Here is a 20,039-nt window from a genome sequence, read left to right on the forward strand (position 1 = left end):
AAGCAATGATCAAAATTAGGAATTAATGCAAGCAAAGGTAAATAAGATCAAAACTAGTGAAAATGCTAGAAATGCAAGAAAGAGCCTTGACTTAGGAATGAGGATCCAAGGAATCCTATCATTGCCATAACCATAACTATAGTAATTATGATGAGTCAATCTCGTCTAGTCAACCCCAACCATCGAGGAGTAAATCAAGCAAGCATAATTGACCTTAATCCATAAGTCCTAGCTAACTTACCAAACTAGTTGATAAAAAGCTAGCGTCAATGGAAACAAGAGTCAACTAACTACCTAAGAATTACCACTAAATATCAGACATTATGACTCTAGTATCCTAGGAGCTCAAACCACAAGCCAAGGTGGGAAAATCTACTCAAAACTCATAATTGGCATTTTCACAAACACCTTGTGTGCATAAAAATAAAACATGGAAAATTACAAGGAAAAATAACAAACTATAACTAACTATCAACAATACCAACAATAAACATCCAAACAAACATAAAGAAAGCATGAAACATTATATTCATCAATCAAAACTTTAAGAAACTCAAAATTGCAATTATAAACAAAGTAACTTGAATCATAAGAAAATAAAGGCAAAAGCAATGCAATTAAAGAGAAGATTAAGAGTACTTACAATAAAAGAAGCCAAAAATCCAAGGAAAAGCTTGCTATAAAATGTTACAATGGAAATGGAATTTAAACCCTAAGAGAGCAATGCTATACTACTCCTACTTCTACTCCTAATGCATTTGCTACCTAATCTACCCTAATGAAAGCTTGTTTTTTTTAATGTGTGTTGAATCCCCCTTATATAGCACTCCAAATTCAGCCTCAAGCCTCCAAAATTTGGGCCAAAAGCCCTCAGAAAATGCACAACATGCGTTTCATTAATGCAGCCATGTGTAAGGGACCTGTGCGGATGCACAGGTATGTGCGTCCGCACACTTGGCTGTTTTGGCTCCTGTGCGTACGCACGGGTACTTGTGCGCACGCACGCATGGAAAATTCCTCTTGTGCATATGCACGCTGGCTTGTGCACACGCACAATTGGCTGATGCGGTCTTGTGCGTACGCACGCTTGCTTGTGCGCACGCACACCTTGCTGTGTGTGTTTTTCCTTATTTTTCTTCATGTTTTCTCCCTTGTACATGCTTTCTTCCACTTTTGGCTATCCATTCTTGCCTCTAAGGTCTGAAAACACTCAGCAAACATGTCACAGTATCGAATGACATAAAAGTGGAATTAAAAATCACTAATCTAGGCATTAAAATGCATGTATTCACATTTAGAATCAAATTAGGGATCAAACACAAAAGTATGCTATTTTGGTGCTTAAATGTGAGTTCATGTGCTAGAATCCATCCAATTTGAGTCAAAATATACCAACAAATATGGACTCATCACACGCGCTCTGCCTTTCACAAATTGTGCGCACGCACACTTGTGTGCGTCCGCACACACTCTGTTTTTCCAGCACTTGTATTTTTATGATTTAAACATGGTTTTGGACCTCTAAACCTCTATTTTTGTCCTTTTAACCCTAGATCTTACTAGTAAGCTTAGTAATTAGTTGAAGCTAGGAAAAGGGTGATAACTTGAGAATGAAGTAATAATCTTAAATGAAGAATTAGATACAAATTGTAATGATATGAGATGTATGTATGAGATCAGGCTAAGCTATGACTATGAAGAATGAATGTAAGGAAATGATGATGATAAATGATGAGATTTGGGATGACTGCATGTGGCCAAAATGGTCGAGATGTGTATGTGGCCGAAATGGTCGAGATGGCAAGGTCTGGGTGTGATCCCGTTTGCGTATTAATTTAAAAATGTGTTCGGATGGCAAGTTGAGGACGGAAGTTTCCTCTCTTGTCGTGATGTGGATGTGGGGAAGGTGGAAAGGCATACTCTTTCGATGTGGAAAGGCACTCTCCTTCATATTATTTCCCCCCACATTCTTCTCTGGTTGCAAGGTGAAAAGTCACACTCCTTCGATGTGGAAAGGCACTCTCCTTCGTATATCCTCTAGGAGAAGGTGGAATTGGAAAGGCACTCTCATTCGTTTATGATCCTCCTGGAGATGCGCAACCTAGAGACCAATGTCTAGGTTAGCTACCAGATGTGTCGAGTTTTGGCAAAGTAAACGATACGTGAGCTCACGGCCAGTAGGATAGACATTCATCATATGCATATGTGTGCTTTGTTTGCTATGCCTTAATTGGGAATGCCTAATTGATAATATTTTGCTAATTGTTGTAATTGTTACTTGAACTACTTGTTTACTACCTGTGCTTACCTTGTCTGTTTGTTTTGTCTATGCAAATCATCGGAGATGGAGGTACAGAGGAAAGGTGGGCAGGTTTAGAGTTAAGGTTAAAGTTTAAGCTAGGTTTAGAATTCCCTAGAAGACCACCTTTTTTATGACTTCTGTTTAGTAATTTAAGCTTTATAATTTGAGAGTTGGCGTTCTAGGATTGCCTCTGGCATTCCCAGGACCTTATATACTATGTTCGTGGCACCTTTACCATACTGAAAACCTCCGGTTCTCACCCCATACTGTGTTGTTATTTTTCAGATGCAGGTCGGGAGGCTCCTCGATAGGCATCTGGACTTCTGAAGCGAAGTGGTTTCTGGGTTTCTTTTGCTGTTTAGTTTATGTATAGGTGTACTTAACTTTCTCTCCGAATAACTTGTTTATTTTGTTCCTCTTAGAGGTTTAGGGAGAGTTAGGATTTTCATTTATGTATTTTAGGTTTTTGGAATATGTATATATGTATATAAATATTCTCCGGCTAGCTTTGGTTTCACAGGCTAAGTTAGGAGCTAGTTATGCTATATTCTTGGCAATCTATCCACTCTTTTGCTTATTCATATCTATGAATCTTTAGGTTTCTTCACACGCAAGTTATTCCGTTTCCGGAGCGTTATTTTATTTCGCGATTTTGTTTTACCCATTTTTTCAAGGCTCCTAGTTATTATATTCTTTCTGCTATTATATGTATGTATTTTATTTTAGAAGTTGTAGCGCCGCGCCACCTCTGTTTTACATTCTAGGTGTAAAACTCTATTTGGTAGGGTGTTACAACATGGACAGAGACAATGTGTCCAGAGACACTGAATTAATGTGTTTTCTGTCCATCCTGACAAGAAAGACACGGAGACACTAACAAGAGACACAACTTATTTTTTATTTTTTCTTTCATTATTCTTATTAATTTTTTATAATTATATTTTTTATTATTATATTTTTCGTCTCAAATTTTTTGAATAAAAAATGAGAATAAATCAGATTTTCATAATTTGTTTTAGTTTATCACTAAATAGAATACAAGAACACAAAATTTTGTGTTTCTGTCCTTTATGTCTTGTTCTCAGTGTCTTGTCTTATCCTGTTCTCTAAAACAAACGCAACCTAGAAGACTATCACGGGATTGAACTGGTTCTAAAAATAAAATGATGTTGTTGGATTTTTCTTTTCTTAATTGATTTGAATATTACACCCTAATATATTTTTGATATACAAATTGTTCATTCCATTGTTAAAAATTTTGAAAATGAAAGGATAATTTACATCATTATAAAATTTATCTTTTTATATTTAATAATAGAGTTCAGGTTATACAAATTTTTTAAACTAAATGCTTGGAGCTTAAAGCAAGAATAATTTTGCTGAGGGTAATATATGTTTAAAGAAAATATAGGATCTTAGTATTTTTTTTTATTTTTAATAGTCTATCTACTATTGTAAAATTACGTAAATCAAATTATTATAAAAAAATATTTATGTTTTCTAAAAATTAATTATTATGTATTATATATATTTATATATATTAGTTAATAATTTTTCATTATTTAAGTTAATTGAATACTAATTATATGCCTTACAATTTTAATTAACATATATGATATATTTAATATTTTTCATTATTTTTGTGTCATGCATGTGCAACACTCGAGTCGATACACTAGTATAATACATAATAGAGTTAAAATTCAACTAACAAAAATAATTAATAATAATTAAAATATTTCTATCATTACCATTAATAGAACTCACTCATCATGTTTAGTATTATTTTTCTTCGATACAAAATATCATTTGAGAGTTCATACCAACAGCGATCTTAAATATGTTTTTGTCTTATGGTATTATCAGTAAGATAATTTTATATGTTCATCCAATTATGTATTTCTATATTAACAAAATATAAATACATTTTATATTGATCATATGAATAGTCACTCAAAAGAACGAATGTGATTTAGTAAATACCATTATATATATCCGTGCAATGTATAAAAAATATTTATTTCTTTGTATTTATATTTAAAATATGCTTCTAAGAAAAAAATTTATGAATATATTTAACTTATTTAGCATATTTTCTATTTATGTGATTATACATGAGCTAATTCTCAATTTAACTCCTGAAATTTGAGGTCGGATTCAAATTGATTCCTAAAATCACAATTAACTCAAATTGGATTCCAAAATTTACAATAGTAACTCATGTTAGCCCCTGAACTGATTTCCGTGAACAGCGTATTGATTTTACACGTTAACTTACTAAGATTTAGACTCCTCACTTAGATTTCATGTGATTGAGGCCTATTAAACCTCTTAAAAACTTGATTGACTCTCCAACATCTTCACGAAAACGTCAATAACAAATTCAATTTGAAAATTTTGTGGCTCTAGGAGCAACAATCAAGCTTTTGAAACTCTAATAAGTCTTTGATCACATAGAACCTGGACGAAAAAGTCAAATCGTAATAAGTTAGTATACCAAATCAACACGCCGTTCACAAAAATCAGCTTAGAGAGTCATGTGAGTTACTATTATAAATTTCGAGATCCAATTCGAGTTAATTGTAACTTTAGAGGTCAATTTGAATCTGACCTCAAATTTTAGAGGCCAAATTAAATATTAACTCGATTATATATATATTTGATTAATTATTTTGCAAAATTATCACAGAATGTGAATTTCAACTTAGGTCCACCCTTATAACACATTAAGACAATAAAAATATTTTTACTATTTTAATTCCCCACAACTGGTCAAGTTCTAGCACAATAAAAATACTGCTATGTTATGTTATGCTCTTGACAAAGATGGAAAAAATGAGGCCAGATCTGATCCTTTAAAAATTGTAACTCCAACATTGCTACTACTCAATATGTTTAGTATTATTTTTCATCAATACAAAATACCATTTAAAAGTTCATACCAACAGTAATTTTAAATATGTTCTAGTCTTATGGTATTATCAATAAGATAATTTTATATGTTTATCTAATTATATAATCTTATATTATCAAAATATAAATATATTTTATATTAATTACGTAAATAGTCACTTAATAGAACGAATATAATTTAATAAATATTAGTATATGTATTCGTGTGATGTACCAAAAATATTTATTTTTTTGTATTTATATTTAAAATATGCTTCTAAACAATTTTTTTTATAAATATATTTAACTTATTTATATATTTTCTATTTATGTGATTATACATATATTTGATGAATTGTTTTGAAAAATTCTCACAAAATGTGGATTTCAATTTAGATTCACAACTATTTCAATTCACCGCAACTCGTCGAGTTCTACCACAATAAAAATACCATCCTACTGTATTATGCTCTTGACAAAGATGGAAAAAAATGAAGCCAGATCTGATCCTTTAAAAATTGTAACTCAACATTGCCACTACTCAATATGTTTCGTTTAATTTATACGAATTATAAGCATGTCGTGGGAATTAAATTAAATAAATGCAGAACGATTGATATGCTTTACTGAGTTTATTGTATGAGTCCTCTCATCAGTCTTCAGCTTTATACAAAAGCCAACCAAGAGAATATTTTTATAAAGTTATAAACCCTTATGCTTACCAAAATCTCAGCCTAAGGGTTTAACAAAAATATGTTTGGTACATTAAACAATTATATTTCTATATTTCAAAAATAAATAAATAAGATTGGCCTAAACATTATACAAAAACAAAATTCACTAGTCCAATGACTAATCTACACTTGGCGATCCCTAAAAGAATCTTCCAAAGCTTGTGTTGGAATTGCAAACCCTTGATAGAAAAAATGTTTGAACACTGCTAGTACTTACTGGCAGATATTGATGTAATTAATCATAAGTACTCTGTGCTCCTTGCTATGTATATTATTAAGGTCAAAAATTTAGAAAGCTTCAAGTGCTTCAATTTCGTCAACTCTTTTAGGTTTACCTTTAGGTCTACCACATTTTCTAACATCTTTGCCTGATAAGAGCTCAAGAGCTTTTTCAAAGGTGACTTCACTTGGCTTCATATTCTGAATATCAATTAGAAAAAGGAAGGAAAATGAGAATAGAAAAAAAAAAGTAAAAAAAAAAAAAAAAAAAACACTCAAATTAAAGAACATCATAGGTAAGATGACAATATGCAGATCTTGCAAATGAGAAATTAATGGTAAAGGATAGTACCAACTTCACTACAAGTTAAAAACAGAGGACCACCATTAATTTATATATTGATCATTTTGGGGAAAAAAATATATTAAAAACAACTTATAGAAAGGAACACATCTTACATGATACTTCAACAGGAAATAGTTTCTAGTCTGTCAAGTCCTAAAGGATGCTAACTGATTTAAGTTTTAAATTCTCCTTCAATTGTTGCAAAGAGCCGAAGACGGAAATGAAACAAAACCTACCGAAAAAGAAAAAAAGAGAGAAGAGGCTGAAAGTATAATCATACCTTAGGAACAGAAGCAATTGTGTGTCGATGTCTAACGGCAAACCCAACCCTTGCGAGCTTTAGTATTACAGGCAGTCCGTCCTTGGGATGGTTGCCCTAACCAGAAGTGAACATTAATTACTTGAGAGATTAAGCACATCCAGATACATGGAAAGCGATAAGATTTGTGAATTTAATGTGCTGTGTGAAAATCCAAGTCAATTTTTATACTAGTGGGAGAAAAAATGTATGTTCAATGTGTCAAAAGTATATGTCAGAATAATTGAATAAACATAGACTATGTTTCTGAAATAAAAAAAAAAAAAAACATAAAGAGAAAGTCTAGGAGGCCAGCACTTTTATTAAAATTTGGCCAGCACTTACCCATAAAAAAAAAAGTGAGTAATCCCACACCATTAGATGTAATCTCACACCATTAAAAACACTGATGATGGGCAAATCAGAAAATCTGCTGGCCCCTAGTACTCCTCAAACCATAAATTCGACATGCAAGAGCAATAAAAATAGGAGAGCCCAAATTGAACCGAGAAGCTTACCAATGTCAATGGATACTGTAGCAACTCAAGTGCATCTTCAAGGGTGATGGATTTCACATCTTTGATCTGAAACAACCCAAAATCTGTAAATATCTTCCTCTTAAATTTATGCATGCAAAGAAAATTAATTTAACAGCCGCATTCAAAATGTGAAAGGGAAAAACATAAAGCCAGATTTTTTTTTCTGTACTTATCATCATTATAATTCTATGATTCTATTGCACTTATACTGCCTTATTATCTTCTCCATAGTTTACCATCAACATCATATCTCAATGATCATATCAATTCCAACCCTAAAACCTTAACACCATACCTCCTACACTTCCCCGCTATAACCAGAAGAAGTATTTCAAAACATTTTAACTAACATTATTTTCTTAAACCAGCTGCATATAGTCACCACAATTCTCAGAAATTTCATCCTTGATCAAGTCAAGTAACATATGAACTTTTCACATTGTCATTAGAACATTACATATTACATACTCTCTCAGCTTCCAACTAAGATTGCAAGAAATATAGTAAGCAGAGAAGTCTTTTAGTCACATATAAGCAATTAAAAAACTTAATACAACATCCAGAAAAATAAATATACGTTTTTAAAAAAATGCTCAAAGAGTTGAAATGTAAACAGGGCATACATGAGAGACGGATGCTCTTTTAGGTATGTACCCCTTCCTGTCTTCCCCAAGCTGAACATAAAATCCGTAAGGACCACTTTTCAAGAGAACCTAAGGGAAAGTAGACCCAATAATACACAACCGTTAGCATTCAGAACAAAAATTGAATCGTCCCATAGAACATTGACTCAAGATCGGATCTTAAGCATACCTTTTCATTTGAAACACTATTAACACCCAGGACTTTTGGTTCTTCTATACGAGTGTTTAAATGAGGTGTATCTTCCTCCTCCTCCTCTGCACCATATAGTGTTTTGGCAATGTACCTGTTTTCAAAGCACATAAAAAAAGTACCTGTTTTCAGCAATTGCAATAACCACTCATGATTTCTTCAAATTTCGAGGAACATAATATTACAAAAGGCAAATCCAATTTTGTATGGATAAAACAATACTAACATTCTCACAATCTGGTTTAGAAACCATGAGCTCAGTGAGAAACAAGGGGTTTATTTGGTTTGTGAAACATTTTTTGTTCATTTTCAATGTTTTTTACTTTTAGAATTTTGTAAAAGAAAAATTTGAAAATACATAATGAAAACAAATAACTGGATTTTATTGTGTTCTCTACGAAATCCCAAAACCAAAATCAATGAAAATGAAAACAGAAAATGTTTTCTCCAGCCAAATAGGCCCTAGACTACTGTATATAAAATTAAAATTGTATCCAAAAATCATACAGATTTGTTGGAGGTATACCCAAATGTATACTTTATTTGAATAACCCAAAAATATTAATAGAAACAACATTGAGATAATGGGCAATCAAAATAGAAGCTCAACTGAACACAGGTAAAAGTTCAAATGTCTGCTCCAATATTAAAGATAACCAAATAAATAGTACTAGTAGTAGTAATAATAAAAAATATTTTTAACTTTTCCAAGTTGAAGGGTAGGGTCATTTCCATATCGAAGGGTGTCAGGCAGTCATTAAGTAGAAAACCTTCAGCCATTTATTTATTTGGGTGCCACAAGCATTTGCTTCATGATTTATTTTAAATATATAACAAGAATCAAAAAGGAATGAAACCATATAATATGCTCACATTGAGAAAAACATACTATTATTACTCATCATTCCTTCAAATCTATAAAGTAGCATAAAATGTGTATGATACTAAATATGTAGTAAAATCAGTTAAATATTGGAAAATAAAAGTTTTAGAAATAAATTTTCAATAAAATACTCACTTGCATCTTGGATGTTGATCACAACCTATAAAGTAGCCAGAACCAAATCTGCTTACTTTAAAAATTAATGTGCCTTCCATACAACTGAAACAAGTTCAGATAAAAAGATATCAAGACAATATCTGACAAGTGAATCTGGCAGCATAAGATGAATATAATGAACAAGGGATATTTTTATTTATTTATTTATTTATTTTTCTCAAACTTACCTTGGACAAACACGGGTCTGATCTGGGAGGGCGGAAAATAAATAGTCCCCAAATTTCTTTTCCAACATCTTCTCAACCTGCACGTATAAAAAACATTTCAATAGTTGATAAACTTAAACAACACAGCAGGTCAAGCATTTTATTTCTAGGCCATCAGAGTCACAAACTAGACATGTAGTAATGGTATAATACAAATTACAGTGCGCTGAAAACTTTGTCAGTCGAGAATATGAGGAAAATCAGAGCTTCAGATCTCCAAATATCAAGTTTTGAGCAGAGATTAGAACGAAGCCATACCTGGTGAATATGAACACTAGAAGTACGCTCACAGTACAATTTAAACCGTGTCCAATAATCTCTAAGGAGGCCTTTCCATTCAGTTAATCCAGCAGAAACATTATCAAGCTGAATTCAGAATGAGAGATTGACTAAATAAATATGAAATAGGAGGTTAACACGTGGCAAATAGCAAGAGCATACAAGTCCATAATTTTTAGAGAAGAAAATAAACTTGAAAATATACAATACCTCTGTTTCCATATCAGCAGTGAAACTGTACTCTGTGACTTCTGAAAAGTGATGGGATAAAAATGCTGAAACCTAACATCACAGAAAAGGCATACATACACACAATAAGTTCATAGAAAATTTGAAACTGAAAAGGTTAATTTATCCTGATGTCTGTCACAATAGCAGAAGATATGTTCAGGCTTTGAAAACAAATGACTAATTAATAAAATATCTTAAATTAGAATAAAGATGATAATAATGACATTCTTTGAAGTCATTCAGATACGCATAGGATGCAGAATTCGGCGTTTTGATATATTTTTTGGTCCACTCCATGTCGTATTTTGAGATATAGTGATATACTTTGTTTTGAAATCTACATTTAGCTTTTAGCAACCACCATAATTTATGATATCTTCTATGGTTGATCAAGATATTCTTGATAATCAACTAAATAACACGTGGTTGATACAAATGACAAAAGCACGTTTTGGATGTGAATGGATCCTAACAGGTAAAAGTAGACCTCAGGATAACACATATATGATGGGAACCAGAAATCTGATGATTAACTTGGGAATAATTCACTAGAATTAAAATTCAGCCTAATACTGTTACAAAATTACAATTACAATATTAAATTAGTTTAAAATCTTCATTTTCGTCATAGTATTTGAATAGTACCAACAATGTAGCTACTATTAGCAATTTCATCTGTGACCAATAATAAATTCAAAGCTTAAATTCCAAAACTTACCATTCGGCCACGAAATTCAGGATACAGCACACGGCTTTTTACTGTCACGTAGTTTCTATCCTGAGGCAAGAGACACTTGAGGACTCAGAATCCACTAAAAGTGATTAAAATTGAACAAATACATGCAGGTAGAGGAAATAAAAGAATTTTTACTATGTTGGAGTAAAAATTGAGCATAATAAATATCTTGAACAACCCAAACAATTGATTGACTAAATCACAAGTTGTAATTCAAATTGTTAGGATAATTGTGATAAAAGATAAATATCCTATAGTTATTGGCTTATTGCAATTCACTCTACTGAATGTCACAGACCTGTAAAACTTTCAATGTTGTTGCATATGTCGAAGGTCTGCCAATACCAAGCTCTTCAAGCTTCCTAACCTATAATATGAAATACCATAAGAAAATATCCAGAAAGGGGGAAACAAACAGAGAAGCTTGACAATATCATTTTGCAAGGGAATAAATTAAAAAATTACTAAGTTACATGCTATTTCAAATTGGTCTCAGCACACAAAGGTTATGTGTTCTTTTTTTTTTTTTTTTGAAAAAAAAAATCTACAATTCTAAACCCTAACAGCAGAACTATTCAAATAAACATTTTCGTTTGGTCCTAATTAAAGAAACATGATGACTTACCAATGATGCTTCGGTGTAACGTGGTGGTGGCTGTGTATGATGCTGATTGAACTCTGTTTGAACAAGATGTAGTGGGTCCCCTGGCTGCAAAATGAATGTCAATGAACAGCAATTTTTTGTAAAATCTCTAATATGAAAACATGGGGGTATTTTTTATATAAATATATATTATAAACAATAAGGTAGCCAAATCATTAAACAAATGAAATTTTTATAATGCTCAAGTAAAAATATATAAAGGAATCCCAGATAAGAAGGAATAAAGTAATAGCATGATTCATTTAACAGCAAATCAAATAGTTTAGTTACAAATTTGATGTCTTATAAGGGCATTTGAAGTACTTATAATCAAAGACTAACGAGTATTTATAATGAGTATGGTTGCTACAGCAATACAAGTATGGCAGCTATTTAGAAGTAGCCATGCACCACAAACAAAATATCAAATTTCAAGAAATATTACCTTCAAGGTATTTAGAACCTCAAAAACTTGATCACGATTGGCTCCATCACTCTCTTTATCTTGAACAGCTTCAGTATCAATGTCCTACAAGGGATAAAAGGCTATCCATAAGCTGAGAAACACATCCAGTCTACTGTCCTAGACATATAAAAGTATACGTGAACATTCTACATCACAGATGAAAATTAATAGTGAAATAAAATCATTTCCGGGCCTGAATAGCAAATAGATGCTCCACACCACTCACAAGGATACAGCAAAGGTCAAATGCAATTGCAAGCTTCATTAAATATTGTTGTGATACCATGTTATTTCCTTGTATATTTTGTAATTTTGTACAGATTTATTTTAGATATCTACACTTATTGTCGCATATATGATTGGATGTAATTTAGGAAAATTAGTATGCGACAATTATTAGGTAAGTCCTGTCAAATTCTCATTATTCTTATATTATCTTCTTACAAGTAATATTTAGAATGGTAGATGTAAATTCACAAGCAAAGAATAAACTCTTATCATTTGGTGCACATATAAAACAACATATGCATATAATTATGGCAATATCTTTGTTTGTTTTGCTTTTGTATACAGGAAGTCCTATCCTCTATATTGTATTATTCTTCTCTTAATGATATATATAAGACGGAAAATCTTTTGGGGTTCAATATCAAAAAATTCTTTCAAAAAAAATTCTGCCTCCAATTTATGGGGTTCAACATCAAAAAATTTCTGTCAAACATATAGTGAACTTTGAAAATTTATTCTTGAAATTTATATCTAAATCTTATTCAAAGTTAAAACACGATTGTTGCCAGCAAACAATCTCTTTAAACCATATAGAAACACTCTAGCAACTCACTAGTATGGAAGAGCCTCAAATTCGTAAACTAACAAACAGATTTTCACAATTTTATAACTAACTGGAACCTTAAAACAATACTACTGGGTGACTTATTTGAGAGAAAATATCAATGATAGAAAAATAAGTCATTGTTATTTGAAAGCACAATAATGATATATAAAAGATTATAAAACCGAGAAAAAGCTCAGTAGAATCAATTCTCAGAGCCACCAACATGCTGGAAAAAACCATACCGTAAAAACTGCCCGGTATCCAGGAAAGTCAACTCGTGAGCTGGAAGATCGTAACATAATAGACTCATCTGCATTTCCAATATCAAGTTGTATCTGGAATTGAAAAGATGTAGGTAACATATCTGATAAAAAATAACATCTGGCTTAAGCAGATTAACTTTATATAAGGGAAACTATAATTTCCAAAGAATAATGGTAATGACCTTTCTCTAGATCACAAACACAAAATTTACCAGAAAGCACCTCAGATATTATCAAAGCAGTGAAGCTAGACTGGACATCGACCAATCTAGTTCAATTGTGGTTGCTACCAACATGTATATACAATATAGAAGACACTGGCAAGGTGCCACAATTAATAGTATACAACAAAAAGGTAGCAGCAATTCAAATTCTACTTAATCTCCAACAGACAATTAGCCCAGCATAAACTAGAAAGGGAAATATGTTTAATGTGTACTATAAGGCCAACGATGAAAGGAATTCAGTAGTTGAACCTGCTCGAAGATAGCTTGTGTCATCTGACATGAAACTGTCCGTGACCAGATAAGTGTGTATAGCTTCAAGGAATCTTCATCTAGTACCCCAACAAGCATTGCTGACAAGCCATCCAAAAGTTTATTGTTAGCTATCACCCTCAGTTCCATTCACCATTAAAGTAATTATTATGAAAAAATGCATCATATTACATGGCAACTTGTGGATGTCAGTGGGTCTAATGGCTTCATGAGCCTCTTGTGCATTTTTCACCTTTTTTAAAAACTTTGGTGCACTTTGTGGGACAAAATCTTGTCCATACCTGCATCAAGTAAATTCTAGTCAAGTACATAAAGGCAATCATAAGTGCGCATTCAAATACAAAAAGTATAATGTGGCATTAAACATAGTTTATTAAGCAAATGTTCCCATAAATGTCTTCCATATAAAGAAAGATATAAATTTTAACGTGTTAGAAAGCCAGACTATGAGGGAACTAAAGTTTATTAGAATACGATCAATCCTGCCTGTGAACTGACCTTTTATGCAATAAATATGTCAACTATTAGCAGGAGTGAAATTGCTATTTTCTACTTCCTATTGAAGTGGTAATAAAATCTAAAGTAATGAAATTGAAAGCAAGAATAAATGTATGGATATGTGGATATCACCTCTCAACAATTAGCGACCGTATATTGGCAACAGCTTCATCAGAAATCTAAGGAAGAAAGTTCAAAGTGAAACATTAAATAAGGAAATGATCATCTGATCTTGGACAAAATTATAACAGACAAAGATACTTTGAATTGTCATCCACATATGCCAAACATAACTAAAAACAAAATTGTGATCTAATTTAGGAAACACGAGGACAGATTAGTGATCACATTTAAAAATCCAAGATTTATGGCGTTATTAAACCAGAAGCACAGTGATTTGCAAATCCTTTTAAAAAGCCAAAGGGTTCACTGTAGACTTTTATAGGAAAATTTTACCGTGTGCCAACATAAACACTCATGCAGACCAACATGCCCATCTTCTCTTAACAATCAACTTTTAGAACTAAGGACCAGTTTGAATAGGTCCATAAGTGACTTTTTTTTAACTTTTAACGTTTGGTACAATTTTCAAAACTCACTTGTGACTTTCTAAAAAGTCATTTAAAGTGTTTATAAAGAAGTTAAAAAAAATGACTTTTCCTATAATACAAAGCTTTTTATCACTCTTCTTTTAAAATAAATACTTTTGCGACTAAAAAATCAAACACAAAATAACTTATTTTAAGTTACGGCCCAGTTTACCTAAACAACTTAATTAAGCTCCTTTTGAAAAAAGAGCTTAAACAATAAATACTTATATTAAAAGTAGCTTATAAATAAGTTATTTTTTGTTTGGCATTTTAGTCCTAAAAGTGCTTATTTTAAAAGAGTGATAAAAAGCTTTTTATTATAAGAGAAGTCATTTTTTTAACTTCTCCATAAGCACTTAAATAGCTTTTTAGAAAGTTACAATTTGGTTTTGAAAATTGCACCAAACATTAATGCTATAACTTTTCATAAGTTAAAAGTTAAAAAAAGTTACTTATGGACCTATCCAAAAAACCTTGTGTTTTAAGCTCTTTTGGAAGCTTAATTAAGTTGTTTATTCAAACTGACCCTAAGTAAACAAAGAATTGTACAACATTAATGGGGGGAACATATCACCATGGCAGAGGCTTTAGATGTTTTGGACTATGATATATTGATAATTTGATATATATCTAAAGCATATAGAGCAGCTCGAAGCATTTGACTATAGTCATGCAACCAGAGTGATACATACATGAAGTCCATCAGTTCTGATGTATGTTATCAAACCAACTGCGTTACCATCAGACAACTCAACTCCCTCATACAGTTTTTGCGCAAGCTGCATCCATAAGACAAAACAAATTAATGATAGAGGTAATTCTAGAAAAATTCAAAGTTAGGAACGAAGTATTAAATGCACAAGGAAGAAAATTAAAAAACAAAAAATAAAAAATTTCTTAGTCATTACAGCCATAATTATGCCGAGTGGATACTTGTACCTTCATGGTGTAACTTGCTGTGAAATTCAATTTGTTTGCAGCATCTTGCTGAAGTGTGGATGTTATATACGGTGTCGGAGGATTTCTTCGAATTTTGCTCCTTTTCAAGTTAGTAATCTTAAAATCTGCCTTGATTATTTTGTTTTCAATATCTTTTGCCTCTTTATCAGAAGCAATTGAAAATTGATTCAACCTTGCTGAATCAAAATGGGTCAAATGAGCAGGAAAGATAAGATCCTTGTTTGATCCTGATTCTTTCTTCTTTAATTGGGCCGCCACACTCCAATACTCCCTTGGTTTAAATTCATCAATTTCCATCTCTCTATCACATATAATGGAAAGCGCTGCAGATTGAACTCTTCCTGCCGATTGGCAACCTGGTAACTTCCTCCATAGTAATGGAGAGATGTTAAACCCAATCAAATAATCAAGAGCTCGCCGTGCAAGATATGCATGCACTAAATTCACATCCACCTTTCTTGGTGCTTGCATTGCTGCTTTTATAGATTGTTCAGTTATTTCATGAAAGACAACCCTCGCTAAAGAAAGATTATCGTGCAGAGCACCTTGTTGTTGCAACATCTCTATGATGTGCCAAGCGATAGCCTCTCCCTCGCGATCAGGATCTGATGCAAGAATAAGGTTTTCTGCTCTGAGGAACAAGGTCAAATGAATTACGCAGGAGACATGTTGTCAGCCACTCACACATATAAACAACATTGCACAGAATTAATCCAATACAAGTAAAAACGACACACATGCATCATTCTAAGTCTGATAACTTCATATTGAACAGCCATCTAGAATAAATGCATTTTACATAGGTAGAAGTATTTGTCTTTCATTAACCACTACCTCAAAAGTCTCAAATACAATAACATATGATCAATATCTAAATTACGGTTTCCTTTGACCACCTCATATATGGTCATCTTAGGTCTTTCTCTACCTTTCGCCCCGTCTACTGCCCAATTGTAACACCATATATATACATTTACATTTTCACAAACAAAACTATGCACTTATGGCGTATGAACCAGTGCTGCTGGAAACAAGAGGTATGGAAGAATTTACCTGCTCAGTGCAACATTGATGGTCTTCAGATGAGTCCAGGCAGGTGACGGAACCTCCCACACCATACTGAAATCTTCATCGGGTCGCACAGATCCAGACCTAGCAGCCAAGTCTCTTACATGACCATAGCTCGGCAATACTTCATACATATCACCAAGGTATCTCTGAATAACCTTGGCTTTCGTGACAGACTCCACAACCACCACAGACTTTCCACTTGCAGGATACACCGGCTTATCAGTAAATTTCCCCGGCATTTCCACCTGTTCAATCGGACTACAGCTCTTACTTTGCTTGTTAGACTCAATCTTCATAGAAGCAGAATCATTTTGCATTACTTCAATACTACTACTACTACTACTAATCTCAACCTTCTTCTTCTTCGTTTTACTAGTACTCAATTTCTTCTTCCCTTTGGAAGATTTTTTAGAACCTTCCACAGAATCAACCTCTTTCAGAGAACTGCTAGCAGCAGACTTCTTGCTACTTTTCTTGCTTGTTGATTGCTTCTTCTTCTTAGCACTCACTTTTTCAGATTCCTGCTTATCACTCTCAACGGGCTCCGCCTTCGCCTTCGCCGCCTTTCCCTCTTTCTTATCCTTCTTCTCTTCAACTAAACCTTCTTTCGACGCAGCAGCAACAGCAGCAGCACTAGAACTCAATCTCTTCTTATTACGATTATAATTACTATCCGAAACTTTAGACGAAAACCTCTTACTGAAAACCCCATCACTAATCAAACTCAACGGGAACCTGAATTCACGGCTAGTAACAGAACACCTAGAACCGTTACCAATGCTACCGAAGCAACGAAGGCGGGGCGCAACGCAATTCGCCGCCGCTCGAAAATGTAAACGGAGGAAACAGTTCTGACATTGGAGATTGCTGTTGCTATTTGCAATGCCTATCGCAGAATAAGGTAAGCGAGAAACCGGGGAATTATGAAGAGCCTTGAATTGCAACTGGAAGATGCAAAAATAATAAAAATGAAAATGAAAATCTTATTGCATAATAAGTATTGGAAATAAAATAAAATAAAAACGAAGTAAGGGGATGGTTAGTGATTACCATGAAGTGGCGAAGGGAGAGAGAAGATGAAGAGGGAGAGGTGAGAGAGTAGGAAGGGGCTGAGGAAGTGAAGAGCAAGCTTCTTTGGAGCTGAAACATCGTTAAGAAGCCGCCTTCATTTCAGAAGAAGAGAATGGAGGTGCGTGATAAAGCGCGGCTGTGACTGCTCAAGCTTACTAGAAGGGTAGAGGGTTTAACAACTTATCCTTATAAACTTAATATTAAATTAAAACACATAAGTTAATTTAAAAATATTAATACAAATATTTATTTATCTATTTATTTACTTACTCAATATACTTAATATCTATTTATTTACTTATACTCTGAATTCGATAAAATCCCCATAGTGGTCCCCCAGATTCAGCCCGTGCACCAATTTTGCCCCTGAGATTCCAATTGCACTGTTTATGTCCCCCAGATTCCGATTCGAGCACCATAATGGTCCTTCGAAGATTTTCCGGCGTGACTCAGCGACGGCGTTGCTTATGTGGCACAGCCACGGCCACGTTGGAGAGTCAGAACGACGTCGTTTCATGGGGCAAAACGAATGAAAGCCCACACGTCGCCGTTTTGATCACAGTGAGAGTAGTAGTAACTTGGGCAAAGGGTTTGGTATTCGTTACGTCTTCTCCTCCATATTTTCTCACCTCTCTCAACGCTTGGTCTCCTCCTCCATAAGCAGTAGCGACAGGCAAGGGCACTGCTGCCTGGTTTCTTAACATTGCTGTACTGAACTTGGGGAAGGTTCGTGGTTCACCATTGAAGCATCGACTGAAGAACCGTTTAAGCTAGCTTCAAGGTACAAATTTTATTATATTTTTTTGAATTTTTTGGATCATGTTTCATTCCTGATATGGCCGATTGTTAAAGTTACTTGAACATGATGCATGTAGTTTGTGTTAGAATCCACTGCCTGTTAGGGTTTTAGTGTTTTCCTTCTTCAAACCAGTAATGCATGCTCTGTTTCTTGTGAAAAGAACAGGGGTTAATCTCTGGTGGTGTGTAATATCTAAGTTATTTGTTGTTTATGTGTTGCATGCGTGGTGAATTTTAAGCATTTTCTCTGTTATGTTGCAGATGAACGCCGAATTGTTAGACATAATGTTTCATCATGGGGGAAATTTTGAGAGGGGGAAGGATGAGAGATGGACATACACACCTGACAATAGGCATTGTTTGGGTGATCTGGATGTGGACAGGTTGGATGTATTCTACCTGAGAAATTACTTCAAAGAGCTAGGCTATGAGACCATGAAGGAGGTTTGGTGGCAGGTCCCTGGGATGAGCCTGGAAGTAGGTTTGAGGCGTTTAGACTCTGATAATGAGTTGAGAAAGCTGTGTAATCATGGTGGAAAGAACATTGGGGTAGTGGATGTCTACATTGAACATGGCATTTCAGAACCTGAAATAGTACAAGGAGAGGATGTTGTTGTGCATGTTGATGACGAGGTGAGGGATCTTGGAGAGCAAGCCAAGTCAAATGCCAGGATGGTGAAAGACCCCCCTGTCAAACCTACCACCGAGAAGGACCCTCCTAGGAGTTTAAGCATGGTAACATACAAGCCCCAAGCTAAAGAGGCGTTACTGAAGAAGAGCAATGTGAATTCTAACATGGAGTCCCAGCCTAAGCCTAAGTCAAAGTGTAAGCCTAAGACAGTTCCCAAACCCAAACCCATGCCCAGACAGAACAATGTAACTAGGACTAGGAGATATTGTCTAAGGTCTGTAGGGAAAGGTATTTCAAAAGCAAAGGAAAATGCTAGTGATCATGTTCTTTTATCCTCTGACTCAGACTCTCATGACAGCTACGAGAGTGCTGAGGACGAGGCCTATAAGCCACAAGAGCCAGATGATAGCTCAGATGAATCGGGCATTGGATATATTGTTCCTTCACAGAAGAAGAAAGTCAAGAAACCCAATGCAAGGAAGAAGGTCCAGGCTGAGAGTGGAAAGGAAAAAAGGAAGGCTAAGGTCTGTGTTGATGATGATGGATTTGTGGAAGACGTTTCTGATGAAGATGTGGACATTGGATTTGTGGGGGGAGGTATAAAGGGGGATAACCATGATGCTTTTGATCCAGGGTCAGAATCGGATGGTGGCAATTCGTGGTACTCTTTGGAGATGAAAACACCACCTAATTCAGAGGATGAGCTGGTTGGAGAAGAAAGTTCAGAGGAGGTATTTCCGGTTTTTAGACAGGGTGCTAGGTTCGGGGAACTACATTTAGAAGTCGGGATGAAGTTCAATACTAAGTGGGAGTTCAAGGAGGCAGTGAGGGAGTTCACTATACAAGAAGGGAGACGGATGAGGTTTAGGAAGAACGATGGTAAAAGGGTGAGGGCAGTATGTAAGGTGAAGGATTGCAAGTGGGTTGTATACGCATCAAGGGACCACGAAGACAGTTGCTGGCAAGTTAAGACTTTCTTCAATGACCACACTTGTCCACGAGAGGATAAAAACAGGGCAGCAAATAGAAGACTCTTAAAA

The 20,039-nt window shown here is 34.1% G+C and overlaps 1 protein-coding gene across 1 annotated transcript; it reads right to left on the reverse strand.

Moving 5' to 3' along the window:
• Positions 1-5,858: 5,858 nt before the first annotated feature.
• On the reverse strand, positions 5,859-17,739 carry LOC112783056 (uncharacterized). The gene is made up of 21 exons (XM_025825800.2): positions 17,550-17,739; positions 16,482-17,443; positions 15,408-16,059; positions 15,161-15,247; positions 14,011-14,057; positions 13,552-13,661; positions 13,360-13,460; positions 12,863-12,955; positions 11,765-11,848; positions 11,302-11,385; positions 10,975-11,043; positions 10,659-10,718; positions 9,920-9,991; positions 9,689-9,796; positions 9,392-9,468; positions 9,183-9,266; positions 8,144-8,258; positions 7,954-8,043; positions 7,310-7,375; positions 6,774-6,869; positions 5,859-6,348 (listed from the first exon to the last, which is right to left on the reverse strand). Exons 1-21 carry the CDS (start codon positions 17,646-17,648, stop codon positions 6,217-6,219), a joined length of 3,288 nt encoding a protein of 1,095 aa, XP_025681585.1. The 5' UTR covers positions 17,649-17,739; the 3' UTR covers positions 5,859-6,216.
• Between the last annotated feature and the right edge of the window lie 2,300 nt (positions 17,740-20,039).

The sequence above is a fragment of the Arachis hypogaea genome, chromosome 20 (genome assembly GCF_003086295.3).
Source record: "Arachis hypogaea cultivar Tifrunner chromosome 20, arahy.Tifrunner.gnm2.J5K5, whole genome shotgun sequence".
NCBI lineage: Eukaryota > Viridiplantae > Streptophyta > Magnoliopsida > Fabales > Fabaceae > Arachis > Arachis hypogaea.

Excerpts from the sequence above, each read along its gene's own strand:
- LOC112783056 (XM_025825800.2), bottom strand. The coding sequence starts at position 17,648 with ATGTTTCAGCTCCAAAGAAGCTTGCTCTTCACTTCCTCAGCCCCTTCC. Across the intron at positions 15,248-15,407 it reads CAGCAAGTTACACCATGAAG|CTTGCGCAAAAACTGTATGA; the intron begins GTACAAGTATCC and ends TTATGGATGCAG. Across the intron at positions 10,719-10,974 it reads CAACATTGAAAGTTTTACAG|GATAGAAACTACGTGACAGT; the intron begins GTCTGTGACATT and ends CTCTTGCCTCAG.